The following is a 15,162-nucleotide window of genomic DNA, read 5'->3' as shown; positions in this document are numbered from 1 at the left end:
GCTAATCCCTCCATCACATTCCTGAGCAGTCCCACAGGAAGATCTGCCTGGTGATCCCCAGCTTCCCTCACTACTGGCACATGGAGCAGCATGCACCATCCAGATGGTTCAAACACTTGAGGAGGGGGAACAAGCCCCTTCTCCAGTCCCCACACAACAGCAGAAGGATTAGGCTTTTGCCAGGGGCATTGCTGGAGCAAGGGTCAGAGAGCTCCAACAAACCCACGAACCATGGGCTGCACAGCCAGTCCCTGGCAAGCCCTCCTGCTGCTCACCCAGCAAAAGATTTTCCAGCCTGTCAAGGTTCCAGTGTTAAGGAAACTTTCCTGAACAGGATTATCCCAGCTCTTAAGGGTTATAGATTGCAGTTTCCTGCTCTGGATATACTCCTGAAGCCACTAGAAATTTAAAGCATTAGGTATACAAGTTGCAGAAGTGACAAGTAACACTGAGATGATGTTGGCCTTTCCTCTGGAAAAGGCTTCTCTGCTGCTTCCCCCTCAGTCCCATGGGATGAGCAGCATGATGGAGGCCAGACCCCAAGAGGAAAAGTCTATTCCAGGGCTACAAGATGATTTTTCCACTCTTGTGTGACCCTGGGCCCTCTGTGCCAGTGCTCCATGCAGCAGCAAGCTCTCATCACATGTTCTTGCCACACTGTTTTCTTTCTCAAGACAAGCAGAGGCCTGGGACAGGGCCAGATCACAGAGCCCTCTGTAATGTGCCAGAGAAATGAATGCCTCCCAGTAGAGCAGAATACACACAGGAGTGATGGCCAAACTGGAATGAAAAGAGGGCCTAAACTTTACTTACTGTCCGGAAGGTGTTTGCTCAGGAACCAGAACAAAACCCTGTATCAACACAGTCTGTTCTGCCAACCTGTGGGCAAAAGAGGTGGATGGAGACACCAAGTCCCAGCAGTGCAGGAGCCCTGAAGTGGCACAAAAGGCAGATGGCAGCACAGGTTGCTGGGGAGTTGTCACTCATCCCGTCCTCCAGGTAACAGGGTCACACAGACCCCCAAACCCTGCTCTGCCAGCTCTGAGAACATGCTGGTGCCAGAGAGAAGGAGTAACGGGATCTGAGCTCCCTGCTCCTGCCTCCTGAGCAGGTTCCAGTGCTCCACAGTGTTCACTCAGGGCTATCAGACCTCTCAGTCCTCTGGTAAGGAAGTTTTCTCTCCAGATTCTATTAGGAAATGCTTCATGACCTTTGGAAATTCGATTTAATTTTGATTTCTGCTTGTGGATTAGCATTTGGTCAGCAGGTTATCAGGCCAGGAGGAGTCACTGAAAGTTCAATTTTTTTTCTCAGGAAGTTCAAGTGGGAAGACTTTTTAAACCCAAACTCAAAATATCGATTGTCAAAAAGGGACAAGATCCCAGAGTGCAGGCAGGACAGAAGCTTACCCCGAGAAGCATCAGAAACCAGAACCTCATTCCAAGTACTTAAAAAGTAGGAACGTTTATTATTAAAAGAGTTACATGACAAATGTATTCTGAGCTCCTACTCAGCACTTCACACCCTCCTGGACAAGCATGGGGAGATTCACTTCAGAAGCCACATGCAACAAATTCACTTTTTCATTCTATCAGGAAAAGTTTTACCTCAGAACAAATTTCCCAATTCCACTGCAGCACCACATGCAACTGCTGTGACTGTGACCCCAAAATCACATTTATTCTCTAAATAAATATTTGTACACAGAGCTGCCAGTCAGGTTTAGCTTACGCAAGTGTCAAACCATACTCACACAAGCCAATTCACTTTAAAGTGTCTTAAATATTATCAAGAATCTTGAATCAAGTTTAGTAAAGAAAAGCAGATAATGCTGGTCCTGACACTCCATCCTCACTGCTCTCTTTCTCTCTGCCCTCACAGTCTTCTCCATGCCTCAGGTTCCACAGCTCACACCAGAAACACCATCACGCCCTGGAGGAGTGCAGGGAGAAACAGAAACAAATTATCTCCCATCAAGGGATGTTGCTTCACAACACACAGCAAAGACAGAACCCTCCTGCAAAAGTCCTCATGTCCAGTTTGTAATGAGGGCACAGAACTCTTTGGGAGGGGTTGGGGAATATCCCAGCTCCTCCAGGACACCTCCAGAGTGAACTGGGCTGGAACCTGGGGCAATTCAAGACTCTTTGAATGGTGCCACTGGTGAGGGCTTGCCTGAATGCCTAGGTCCACATCAGAGCTGCTCCCAGTGAATTCTGAAGGAAGAAAAGAGGGCCAGGACAGGGAACTGGGACCTGCCCCAGTGCCTGAGCACTGCTCATGATGCAGCTGGGTCCACACCATGTGCGAGCATCACATCCTCAGATAGCATTCCCTGACCTGAGGGGTGTCAGACACAGCAGCCCTTTCAGTCTTTCAGGGATTTAAATCTACAGCTCTTGCACACACAGCCACCACTGGCAGGGTCCTGTAAACAGCCCTGGTGCCTCACAGGAGGGAACAGCCCAGCTGAGCACTCACCGCTTTTATCTGCAAATCCACATCCACTAAGGGAATGTGCAGCACCTTTGGCAGTGGGATCCCCATGCCCAGGACACCTGCAGGGGACAGACAGACAGACAGACATGCTGAGCCAGCTCACATCCCACGACAGAGTTGCTCCAGGGAGGGCACAGGGAGCAGAGCTTCTCAGGGCCATCACTGTGTGCTTGGCTTTCCTTGGGTTCTCCATCATTGCCTGTTGCCAGAACTGATGCTGAGGTGGGATGGTGCAAATATAAGGTTGGACTTTTAACTACATCCTCAGAATGGGGACTTCAGGGTTTTAATGGCTCCAGCACTCCTAGTACGTTTTCTAAACACACACAGAAACACACACACACACACACACACACCTCTTCCCTCCTTGCCCACAACTCAAAGTGCTCCCAACATTACAGCCAGCCAGGTCACCTTACCATTGATCTGAGGCATGAGTGTTTCCACAAGCAAACTGCTGCAGTGGGGCTTCAGGCTGGAGATCTGAAACAGAGAAAGAACAACCATGTGAGCAGCACTGCCTGGCCCATGCCAGCAGCAAGATAGGACCCTTGGGACTGCAAACCACTGCCCACTGACACAGCAAAAAAACAGTCCCTCTTCTCTTTAAAGTGAATCTACTTTTCTTCTTCAATTTGTATTCAGTCCTTCCTTTAGAAAAACTTCTGCCTCATGACGCCTCTGCTGCAGCTAGATGTGAGCCCAAGCAGAGGTGAATAAACAAACAGATTTCAGCTTTACATTTTCTTTATTAGAAAAGGCAGAAGGGAAAAAGAAACCCCAGTGGCAGAGGAATTGCTACAGCCTACACTACAGAGCAGCTAACAGCTCTGACCATCAGCAGGGGTAATCCATCACAGCATTCCACAGCCACTGCCTGGCTCCCTCCCTCCCCAGGAGCCATAGGGCATCATGCTTGGCTGCTCTCCCTGCCCAGTAAAGCCCAGACTAGTGTTAGAGACTTACATTACTGATGCCAACATCAGAAGACTCCAAGGAGAGGGAAGTGCTGCAGGGAAAGGAGAGCAAACATCAGGTCAGACACAAGGCACTGGCCAGAGCTCACAGCCAGACCTTGGCCACCTCCAAGCACACTCAGCCCCTGGACAGAGACCCACAAAGGGACACCTACATTGTAACACAAAAAACAAGCACTGGCACATTTGCAAGAGAGAAAAGAAAATAGGAAAAGAAATGCTTAACCTAATTTTAATTTGCTTGTCAATGATACAGCACTGCAGCAGGGCACACACAGCTTCTGGCTGTGCCTTCCCTCTCCCTGTCCAGATTATTCACTTTCAGGAAGGAGACAGCTCCTGGCCAGCTGAGAGCAGAGCTTCTGGAACCCCATAGCATCAGGGCTGGAACTGGATGGTCTTTAAGATCCCTTCCAACCCAATCCAGACTCTGTGATTGTATGTAAAAGCACACAGTCTGGGTTTGAGGACCTGGTGAATTTGCTACAGCTCCTCATCTATCACTGCAATCACACGACCATCCGTACCCAAAATGGATGCTTTATTTCCACTTTCAATTTCTCTTTTCTACTTCTATTGAATCTTGTTATACCCTTGTCTATTGAATTAAAAGCCTTTTGACGCATTTCTATTCCCTATATCGCTGCATACAAGCTATGCCAATTTTGCTTCTAAATCCAGCTCTTTGACAAGCTAAATGGCCCCAAATCCTCAAACCTCCCGCTATAAGGAATGCTCTCCAATCTTTAATCATACCTTGACTGGCATCAATGACAGCACTTTCCTTTACTGCTTTATCATTCATGTCCAATATCAGCATTTCGAACCACTGCCCAGGATCAAAGTCAAGCTGACAGTCTTACAATTATTCAGGTTACCTCATTCCTCCTTGTTATAAAACTGACACACTTTTTCTCCAGCCTCTTAAAACTTTCCAACTGCTGCAATCCTTCCTGAACTACCCCATCCACCTTATGCCATCAGTCAGGTATGAAAGCCTCACATTCAGGAGATGAAATGTCTGGTTTACAGACAAGGAAAACATTTCAAGTCAGGAGCCCCAGAGCCAACATTACAGCACAGAGAATGCCCCCACCTGTATGAGGGGACAGCTCACCTGACCAAGCCCAGCTGCAGCACCAGCCTGCCCCCAACAATCGACACACGAACGTTTAGACCAAGGTCCTGCAAGCAGAGAGGGAGAGGATCAGCACACAGAACCATCCCCATCCCAGCCACCACTCACCCAGCTGGCTGCACACTGCACCCCTCAAAGGCAATTCCATCCACACTTACAGCCTTCAGCAGCAGGAAGTTGAGGATGGATCCATCCAAGTGCTTACTGAACAGCTGGATCAGGACTGAAAGCTTGACACTGGCTTTGTTTTCTTCCAAGAGGATGAGCGGGTTCCCTCTCAGCACCAGTTTGATGCTCAGAGGACTGCTCCCACTGCAGGCAGAGCACTGTGGGAATTGGGGAGGCATGGAGGTGGCTGCTGGCACCCCACACACCAGGCAGGCAGGGGACTGGCAGTCCTCAGGCAGACTCTCACAGCCCCATAGCTCTACATGGCTTCCCCAAGGTCACACACACCCTGGACAAGCCAAATTTATAGAGCAAATAGGTCCAGTAGCATGGATCATCTCTCCATGCTGAGAGCATGAGGGGCTGAGGAAGGAAAAGTGGACACAGAGGGGGCTGTGGGTGTTGGAGTGTGCCCAAAAATGGGATATACCAGACAAGGAAACAGGAGATATTTATCAGCTTCCTATGTCAATGGCCACAAGCTGAGAGAAGGCTTTGCCCTGTTCAGGGAGCAGGAGAAGGGTGGAACAGACAATGGCACACAGGAGGGCAGGTACTGGGCAGGGGCTGTGCAAAGCCCCAGGCCCTTCTCCCACTCCCATCAGCTGGTCAGGCAGCAGGACAGGCTCAGGCCACACAGGTACAAGAGCAGGGGGGGGCAGAAGACTGGGGACCTTTGTCAGGCACATTGATGGCACATCCAGGTGTATCCTGGAGGGGTTTACACAAACCCTTGTGCCAGCACAAGTTCCTCACCCCAGAAGGAGCAATGGTCCACACGGCTTCGCGCAGGCGGCTGGCACCGGAGAACTGCGGGAACAGAATCAGCAGCAGCCCCATGAGCCCTCCAGCTGGTCTCAACAACACCCATCCTGCCAGGGCCACCCCATTACACAGCAACCCGAGCCTCCCACTCTCTCCATTGTTCCCCAGCTGTCTGGGTGACTCCTGGTAGTTGTTAAGGTGATAGCACCCAGCCATGGAAGGTGATGTCCCCCAGAGGTTTTCAACACTTGCCAATGAGTGCACCCCTAACATTTCCATTGGAAGTAGAGATCAGAGGCATGGGAGATGCAAACACCCAGGGAATGGCACTGCAGACACGCAATATCTTTTCTCAGTGGCACTTTGCAGACTCCTTGAAATGGATCACAGCCTGCAGGAGTCCATGGCACAACCAGCACACAGCTGGTCTCAACTGGTGTCGCCAGGGGTGTCCTTGCAGACAAGAGCACAGCTGGGCAGTGCAGGTGCTATTACAGCTTTCTGAGAAGGGCAGGAAGGAGGCAGTGCTGGGGTTGAGGCTCTGCCAGTGAGCACACACAGTGCACACACCCTGGGACAGGCTCAGCCCTCCATGAGCACACCTGAGACCAGGCTGACGCCTGTCCTTTGTCACTCGCTCCAGCATGAAATACAGGCCCTGCTGTACTCACAGCATCTGGTGTGCAGGGGAAAGTCTTTGGTGGCAACTGGAGCATGAGGGACATGGCTGCATTGAGAAAGCTCTCGCGAATCACCATGAGCAGGAGCCTGTCCATCAGAGGAGGCAAAGCAGAGGGGGATGAGTCGTGGGGGATGGTGGTGCCTCCCACCTGCTTCACCACACCCTGCAAAGAGAGGAGACACAGACATCAGTCCTCAAAGCCTCGAGGCAGGTTCAGATCCTCACGGGAGTACGGGGCGGTGCCAGCTGAACAGCCCTCCCTCCTCAGAGCTTCAGGAAATCACTGGACTCGGAGCAGTTCACTCTTGTTTCATGGATGACAGGAGCTGATAAAACCAAGCCTGTAACTGAGGTGTTATTAGCTAATAACACACTTTGTCCAAATCACAAATCACTGCTTCACTTCATCCTTGAGGTCTCACTCCAAGCACCAAGGGGGGAGGGTGCTGCACCCAGCGACCCCAGACCTCCCCCAGCCACCCTCCAGCTCCACAGAGACCCACATTGACACCAACTGCTCACTAGGGAAATTGATTCTGACCATCCGGGGGGCTTGGGGGCAAAGGCTCCTCCCAGTGAAGTCGCTGCACCAAAGCCAGTGCAGCAGCATGGCTTTCACAGGCTGCAGTGTTTGCTATCAGTCCCTGCTCCTCTTTAGTGCTCATGTCCCATTTGCTTCTCTCCAGCTGCTTGCTGTTTTTTAAGCTCTCCTCTTTGCAAGTATTTTGCTTTTTGCTGCTTTCCTGTCCCCCCCACCCCCATCCCTCAGTGAGACAGAAGAAAAAATACATGGGTTAGCCTGTTTTAGCATTCACCCATCACAGAGACTGAACAGCAAAGGCAAAAAGCACCAACAAACACCAGGTCTGCAGGGCAGGAGAGACGAGGAAAACTTCTCATCCCACGAGAGGAGAACTGCTCATCCCAGCAGCTACATCCAACAGACACAGCCTCGGGCAGACTCGGGGTAAGGTGGCATACAGAGCAGAAGCAGAAAAGCACACACAGTAAGTCGCTTAGTGGTGATTTGGATAAAGATCTAAGCACTTAGGAGCTGTATTTCCAGGACGAGTCATCAGCCCAGCTCCTCATGGGATTCCACAGCTCGCATGGGATGAGGTGAGCACACTGAAAGCCAACACACAGCCACGCTCCCGGGGTCCTGCTGCCCAGCATTAACTTACATCTAAATCCAGCCCAAGGAACTTGCCAGAGGTGTAGGGGATGCTGGCCAGCTGGTAGTGGATTGTTCCTGCTCTGCCGACTGGGAGCACCGCTAAACACAGGAAAAGGATTGTTACACCACCAACTCAACCTCTCCTGACCCCAAAGACCACCAGCCCCCACACCCACAAACAGGGCTGAAGGATGCTTGCTGCTACTCCAAAAGGCCACAACATCCCCACATTCAACTTGGTGGGATCTGCCTTTAGGATATAGCACAAAAAGAGCCTCAAATACAATAAGAAAGATGCAAAGGTGATGCATAAAAATAGAATAAGAAGAGCCAAGGGGGGAGCAGTTCATTGGAACGCTGGGGTGTGAATTCCAGGCTCCACAACAGCCCTGCTGGAAGAAGTGCTGGACTTCTGTTGATGCACTGAGGCACCTGATGTGGGAAATGGGTCTTGTTCCCACTGTGGGAAACACAGGGAAGCAGTGCCTCACCCTCCACAAGAAACGCACCATTGAGAGTGCTCAGGAGATGGATGTTCACAAGGTTCATCACAATATCCACCACGGGACAGAGCTGCAGCACAAAGCAGAAATGTGACTGCTCAACCCCCCTCACCACCATCACCCACAGCCTGCCAGGACTCCCTCCTTTCCCCTCCAGGGAAAAACGTCGCATGGCAATAGACACAGCTGGGATGCTGTGAAAGACTTGGGGCAGTGGAGCATCCCTCGAGCTGTGGGACCACACTGAAGGGGAATGTTTGGATCTGGGGAACATCTGAGGCATCACCCTCCAGGCAGCAGCCCTGTGGATATCCCACCCCCATGTCCCATGCTGATGTTGGAAAGCAGCACAGAGAGACAGTGGATCTTGCTGTGGCCTCATAAACCAGTTTTTTCCCAACATTTCTGTCTCAGCTGTGAAAGAAGGACAATCCTCAGCCGTACCAAAGCGGGCAGAGTCGCTGTCAGCTGGCGAAGCACCAGCTCATTCACTGACAGGGTGAGTAAGCTGGAAAAGAAAGAAAAAAACCCTCCAAATCAGCACAAACAAAACTCCAGGACAGGAGACAAAAAGATCTCCAGCCTTCATTTTATATTCTCCTACAGCCTCAGTCATCCCTTCAGGGCCAGTGCTGTGGCTGATTCTTGCCAGAGCAGGGGCTGGAGATACAAGAGAGCCACTTGCCCCACTGAGGGAGAATTTGACTCATTGCTGAGAACCACAGCATCATTAAGGTTGGAAAAGACATCTAAAATTACCAAGTCCAACCATCAGCTCTGCACCACCACCATGTTCCCCATTAAACCATGTCCTCAAGTGCCATAGCCACATTTTTTTAGCACTTCCAGGGGTGGTGTCTCTACCACTTCCTCGGGCAGCCTGTTCCAATGCTTGACAACCCTTTCTGTGAAGAAATTTTTCCTTCAGCTCTCAGGGAGTGTTCACTGCATGAAAGGAGTGAACAGTCTAACCTTGTGTTTGGTATCTCCCTCTGGTATTTAAATCACTGCTGTAGTTAAGGGAAGAGGGAGCTGTTAGGAAATATCTTCATGTTAGTTACTGGGAACAAACAATTTGCATCTGGAATAACAAGAGGAGAAATCTGCTGTGTGACATTTCCACGCTGCTGCTGAACAACTCACTCAGGACGTGCAATGCCTGCAGCAGCACAGAGGCAGTTTTGTCTGATAATCAATATATTTCTGGACTGTTGAGTTGGCAAGACACAGACAGCAGGAATTCATAGAGCACCTGTTATTTATGCCCAAATTCTGCCTACAAATGCATCTGAGGAGCTGCCATGAAGCCATTTGTGTATATCTACACTCCCCTTCCCTCCCCAGGAGTTCACTTCCTGCTAACCATCACTGTAATCCTGCTAAAAATTAAACATGACCCCCAGAGCAGATGAGTTGTGTTCCTCTGTTCACTCACACAGCATTTTTCAAAGCAGCTGCTGCAGTGATTGAAATATAATGCATAATGCAAAAATTAATTATGAGAATTTCGATGAACCTGAAAAGTGAGTAATTCAAAAGCAATAGAAGAAAATACTTCCCATTATCAATTTACTGCTGTGTTCATCAATATATGAAGTCAGCAAATCCTTGCTGTCAAGAATTTAATAAGACTGAGCAAGAGATGGGACATTTGCATGGAATTACACACAACCACAGCAGGCAGTGGGAAACTCCTCATGCCCTGCGTTCTCCTGGGACAGCAGCCAAAGGCAGAGTAAGAAAACAGGGAAAGTAATGGTCCTGTTTTCCTGGAATTCTCCCAGCCCTATTACTCCTACCCTTTGGATATCAATTGTCTAGCTAAGCCTAGAGAAAATGTGTTGGGAAAGGTACCAAACCTCATGCTTCAGATCTTAAAATTTCCACAGGCAAACAGGGCAAATTAACCCTCATTCCACTGAAGCAACTGGCATTGGCAATAGGAAAGAAATCCCATCCCTGAGGCCTGGCTCTGTATCAGCTGAGCACCGTCTGTGTCCTGGCAGACTGTCCATGTTGTTGGATAAAGAGGAGAGGATTGCACATAATGGAAACACAGATCCACAGGCACTTACCCAGAAAGGACCTTGATCTTTACGGCCCCAAGAATGCAGAGGCAGTCTTCAGTGACAACCTGGAACGTGCCAGATTCAAAATTTGTGCATTTAATGTTTGCAGTAATGTTCACCTCCACTAAGATATCAATGAGTTCTGAGAGCAGGCCAAGCAAGCTGCAAAAAAGCAAATGGAATTATTGCATCTCTCAGCCTCTACCCAGAGAAACTGACCAAAGTCAGGAGGAACAGACTTTTCCATCTCTTGCAGATCATTAACAATGCCACAGGTCATATTTTGGTGTCTGTGATGCTCTCTGACTGTATTATAGGTAAGAAACACCTCAATATCCTTAAGAGATGCAAAATATGTCAGGGTAGGGCTTTCCCTCAACATCCATCCTGAATTCCCCACTCACCAGTTGCCTCTGAGCTGCAGCTTTGCCCCAACAGTCAGCTGGACCCCGATCCCTGGCAGCAGCATCACCGACAGCCTGGGCACCCGGACCTTGATGAGGTGCAGGCTGTGAACAGCAGCACAAATTAAAAACACCTTCCAGCAGCTGACAGCTGTACCCAGGGAGGAACCTACAGCACCCACAGCACCCCAGCCACCTCCAGCTGGAGGCACAAGGATAAAAGACAACTTGATAAAAGAAGGCAGCCTAGAACCAGACTGGGGTGGAAGCTGACTTTGGAGAGCTGTGTGTTTTTTCCCACTGTGGTCCCTTTTCCCTCTCTCAGTGCTGTCAGGCACTGACAGCACCATCAGAGCTGTCATTCTGCACCTGCACCCATAAATAACCTGCAGTGTCCCTTGCCACCCTCACTGTGACCACACAGACATTATTGGGTCAGAATTTCAGTACCACAATAAAACAAGGATACCAGCCCAGGCCAGCCATGCCAGGGGCAGCTCAGCTCGTCTTGTTCAGAACTGATGCTGAAGGTGCACTCACAGTGAAACACTTACTCTGTGATGCTGGTGGGAGAGTTCAGCTGACCCCCTTCACCCATGATGTTGGGAACCACGAGACCCTGCAGGTGCTGGTGGATGAGCCCATTATGAATTATGGCATCTGAGAGAACTGGAAAATATCTGTGTGTAAGGACCAGCACGGGCAGCAGTGACCTCTCCCCACTCAGGCAGATCCATCCTGGCACAGCAAAGCCCCTCCACTCCCCAAAATTCCTCATGGAGACATCCGCTGTCTCCATGCAGTCAAATAACACAGGGATGGTATTTTAAACTTTGGTGCAATAAACCAAAGCTGCCCTTGGTGAAGTAAAAAGGAGGGGCAGCAGTGGACAGAATCCCAGACTCCAATTCAAACATCACAGATTTGCTGTGCACTGCCAGGAACACCAGTGACCTCACTCAGGGGCTGGGCTTCCACTTGCAACTCATTTCCCCTTTGTCAAGGGGTTTTTATTTGTTGATTTTTGCCTGTTTATTTTTGCTTTTGGCATTTTTTAGTAGAAGCAACTTGAAACAAGCCTGAACATCGCAAATACTATTCTGTCTGCTACTTCACAGCAACTGCTTGTCAAATATCAGCTGCTCCAATATGGAAATGAGAAACTGAGACAAAAAGAGGAAGTAACCCAGATCTATCCCTGAAATTCTGTGTGGCTGCTTGGAGCTGAAACCTGCCCCAGTTCTGGAGCAGAGATTTCTGTGACCCATGAATCTTGTGATGGCTTTCAGGGGCTCTGAGCAAAGCCTGCAGCCCTGAGGAGTTATGAAATAAAGATGAAGATGCTCAAGAAATTTTGGTCCCATCACAGCAAACCCAACCCGTGGCTCTCTGTAGTTACCATTCTGCATCGCCCGTGGGCTGACGGCACAGGACAGGCCAGACAAGACCTCCTGCGAGGGGGAGAGGAGGCTGCAGAAAAAGATGATCCCAAAGAGCTTCAAAACCATCATCTCCAGAAGATTCTTCGGCTGCCAAGGGAGACATCAGAGGGGAGAGTGAGGAAAAAGACTCTGAGTGTCTTTATGAGGAAAGAAGTCAAGAAAGGAATCCCTCCTTTAATCTTTATCCGGATCAAAGGAGACTCTGCCCAAGCCCAGAGCAACAGAACCTTCTTCATGTCCACACACATGGACAGGCTCCACGTGTGGGTCAGTGAAAGCCCTTTCCACATCCCTAGTGACTGGCCCAAAATGTTCAAACAAAAGAAGCCAATCTTGATGTTTAAGTCATTTATGTATCCCTGTGATGTGCAGTTACAGGTGTTTTGGTGAGGGGCTTTGCCAAGGGAAGCATCTGAGGATTATCTCTGTTCCTTCTACCTTTCAAAAGCAATAAACTAAAGCACAGGTGATAAAAATAAACTCGCTAGAAGTTACAACTCAATAATTGCTAACATAAATTTAATCATGACACAGCAGACATAGGGAGGTGATGAGGAGCTTGGTGCCCAGCACAATCTCCAGCTAAAGCAGTCAAGCACTTCCAGAGTGAGGACCCCATCACCACCCAACCAGCACACAGAGGATGTTACCTGACTCAGCTGCAGCCAGCTGGGATGGGCTCTTGGCTCCTCTCAGGCTCCTCTGGACTCCTGGAGACTCTGTGATGTCCCTTTTTTCCCCCCACAGCTGAGATGAAAGAAGTGGCCCTTATATAAAAGCTGCAGCCAAGCAGACACACCTTTTCCACTCAGCCTCACTGGCCCACGAGCAGCCATCCCTTTGCTCCTGCTCCTTGCAAGGAACACCCAGCTGCCACCTCTCTTGATTTATACGAGGCAACGTCACCACTGACTTGACCAGCTGCCATTCCCCTCTGTGGCCTGGATCACTCAGATGCTGCTTTTCCCCCCACCCCAATCTGTCTTACAAGGGATCCAGTGGACATCTCTATGCTTTGAGGAAAATAGCTTTTTTAGGGAATGGTGAGAGTCACTGAAGCATCTGAACCTGACAGATGGGGCTGCCTGTGCAGGGAGGCAGCACACAGAGCACAGCAACGTGGGTTCAAGGAGACTTAGAGTAGGAAACTACTTTTGCCAGTCCCTGAGGAGGTGTGAGACTTAAAAGACTCATTCCTGTTTCAAGTGGAGTCCTGGGAAAAGATTTTCTTGACAAAAAGCAATTGTGGAGAGATGCTGAAATCTGATAAAGGTTGGCATTTAGATTGATTTCAGATGGATCTGTAAAGTGCCACGAATCCACTGTAAAAAATGAAGTAGTATTGAAATGCACAAAGCCAACAATAAACATAGTTTTGAATAAGCAACACTTATGGTAGCTGAACACTGGTAGGAGCAACATGGATTTCAAAGGAAAGTCTCATCCTGCAGGAATGAGACTCTCACCCCTCAGCAGATGCCTTGGCTGGGCTTAGCAGAAGTTTCCATTGTGCAGGGCCCCAGGCAGATCTTATCTGGGCACTTTGTTTTGATCTGGTCACCCGTGTTCAGCTGGGATGAACGTGGGGGAAAACTGGGCAGCAAAGGGCTGCTGAGTGAGCTGGGGAGCCAGAGAGGGGCTGGTGTGCTCAGCCTCATGGAACATGGAGCAGCAGAGATACAATCATTCTCTACAAACATGGGAGAGGAGAAGGAAATAAGAGGAAAGAGGGAGGTGAGCTGCCTGGGCTCAGGGACAAGGTTGGCATGGGAACAAACACAAGCTGATACATTCAGGTTGAAGTTAGGAGAAGATACTACCACCACAGTGAGTTTAGGGCTAGTTGTGCCCTGGGAATACAGAAGGTAAAAAATATACTCAGGATGGTCTTTAATACTGCACAAGGTGTGTTCTTACAGCAGCAGCCAAGTGCTTGCACCAAGTCCCTCAGCATGCGCTGCCCTGGGCTCAGGCTCAGTGGAACAGACTTTTGCTTGTCACAGAAAATTGTTTTATTTAACATTTAACCAGGACTGCATTTGATGTGCTGCTGACAGTCTAGTCCCAAAATCAGGGGTTGAACTAGATTATCTTAATGGGCAACCTATCCATGCTGCTACTTTTTTGTCCCCTTTCAAAGATCCAAATGCACCAATCACCATGAACACACCCACAGTGAAGTGTCCATGGGACTGCTCCAGCCATGCACAGGCTGCAGGAATATCTCTGCTGGCAAAATCCAGCTGCTGAGCACAGACACATGTGGATTTCCAGCTGGTTTCAGAGTGCCCCTGTGTGTGCAATAAGCACCCAGGTAGCTGTGTACGTGCACAGCCCCACACTCCCATCGGATCCTCTCGCTGTTCCATGGCAAGAGGCAGAGATCCGTGTCCATGCACACACACAGCCTGAACCACACCTGAACCACGGCAGTGACAGCAGCTGTGAGGAATGTGGGCCATTTCACACACCCTGTCCATATTTCTTCTTGCTCTGTGACTTTTTCCTCCTCAGTCACATCCCTTGTCTCCCCTCTCATGCGCCCATATTTCATCCCCTCCTTGCAGCAGTGATTTAGATATCACTTACCAGGAGGCTGGATTCAGTCCTGCAGTGACAAGGGAAGATATATTAAAATAAAGCATTGCAAGAAATTGTAGAAGGGATTGTCTCAACACAACTGCTGGAAAGCAGAAGGGCTCAAGGAAAGAACAACACCCACAGAGAAGAAATACTTCAGAGCAGCCTCTGGTATCCTGCACCACCCAGGCTTGGGGTTCTGCAAGAAGGCAGGTTAAACAGCAACAGGATCTTTAGAAGAGTAATATTAACATAATTAAATGTAATAATTTATTAAATATGATTACATTAATTTTTTTCCTCTAATGTTCAGAACCATGGAAGCCTAGGGAAAACTTAGGAGAATTGCACCATACAGATCAAATTAAAATGCTAAGCAATGCTGAAGATGAAATAAAATCAGAATTTTTGCACTACATTTCAATGACAGAGGGTGGCTTTTCCAGAGGTTTGCAGGCTACAGGAGCACAACTTTTCTTCACTGTCATGTGACAAATAAAAAATAAAAATTAAAACTAAATGGAGTAACTTCAGAGTGTAAAATTCTTTAATGGGAAAATAGGGCAAATATTCCTTATTAAGAATATACAGAAACTGAATCCTCTCTCTTGAGGTGAAAAGACTAAATCTGGTGGCAGGACTTGCAGCCTGTGGTGGAGCTGCTTTGTACAGATGTTCAGCCTTTTCCCTCTGAGAGACACCTCCTAGGAGCCTGTGACTGCTTCCAAACTGATACTGTGCACATTAATGAACTGCTC

General features: G+C 49.0%; 1 protein-coding gene across 1 annotated transcript; it reads right to left on the bottom strand.

Annotated features, from left to right (window-relative positions):
- Positions 1-1,908: 1,908 nt before the first annotated feature.
- Positions 1,909-11,896, bottom strand: LOC310915961 (BPI fold-containing family B member 4-like; the record flags this gene model as incomplete). The annotated part of the gene is made up of 15 exons (XM_083873185.1): positions 11,782-11,896; positions 10,937-11,051; positions 10,383-10,487; positions 9,985-10,140; positions 8,354-8,417; positions 7,916-7,979; positions 7,414-7,505; positions 6,219-6,392; positions 5,539-5,592; positions 4,773-4,940; positions 4,594-4,661; positions 3,466-3,508; positions 2,919-2,982; positions 2,482-2,558; positions 1,909-1,932 (listed from the first exon to the last, which is right to left on the bottom strand). The coding sequence occupies exons 1-15, from the start codon at positions 11,891-11,893 to the stop codon at positions 1,909-1,911; spliced, it is 1,380 nt and encodes a 459-aa protein (XP_083729311.1). The 5' UTR covers positions 11,894-11,896.
- Positions 11,897-15,162: the final 3,266 nt, after the last annotated feature.

The sequence above is a fragment of the Zosterops lateralis genome (assembly GCF_965231275.1).
Source record: "Zosterops lateralis genome assembly, chromosome: 16".
In the NCBI taxonomy this organism is placed as follows: domain Eukaryota; kingdom Metazoa; phylum Chordata; class Aves; order Passeriformes; family Zosteropidae; genus Zosterops; species Zosterops lateralis.
Note: the sequence above shows the minus strand (reverse complement) of the source record. Positions and strands in the feature narration are given on the sequence as shown.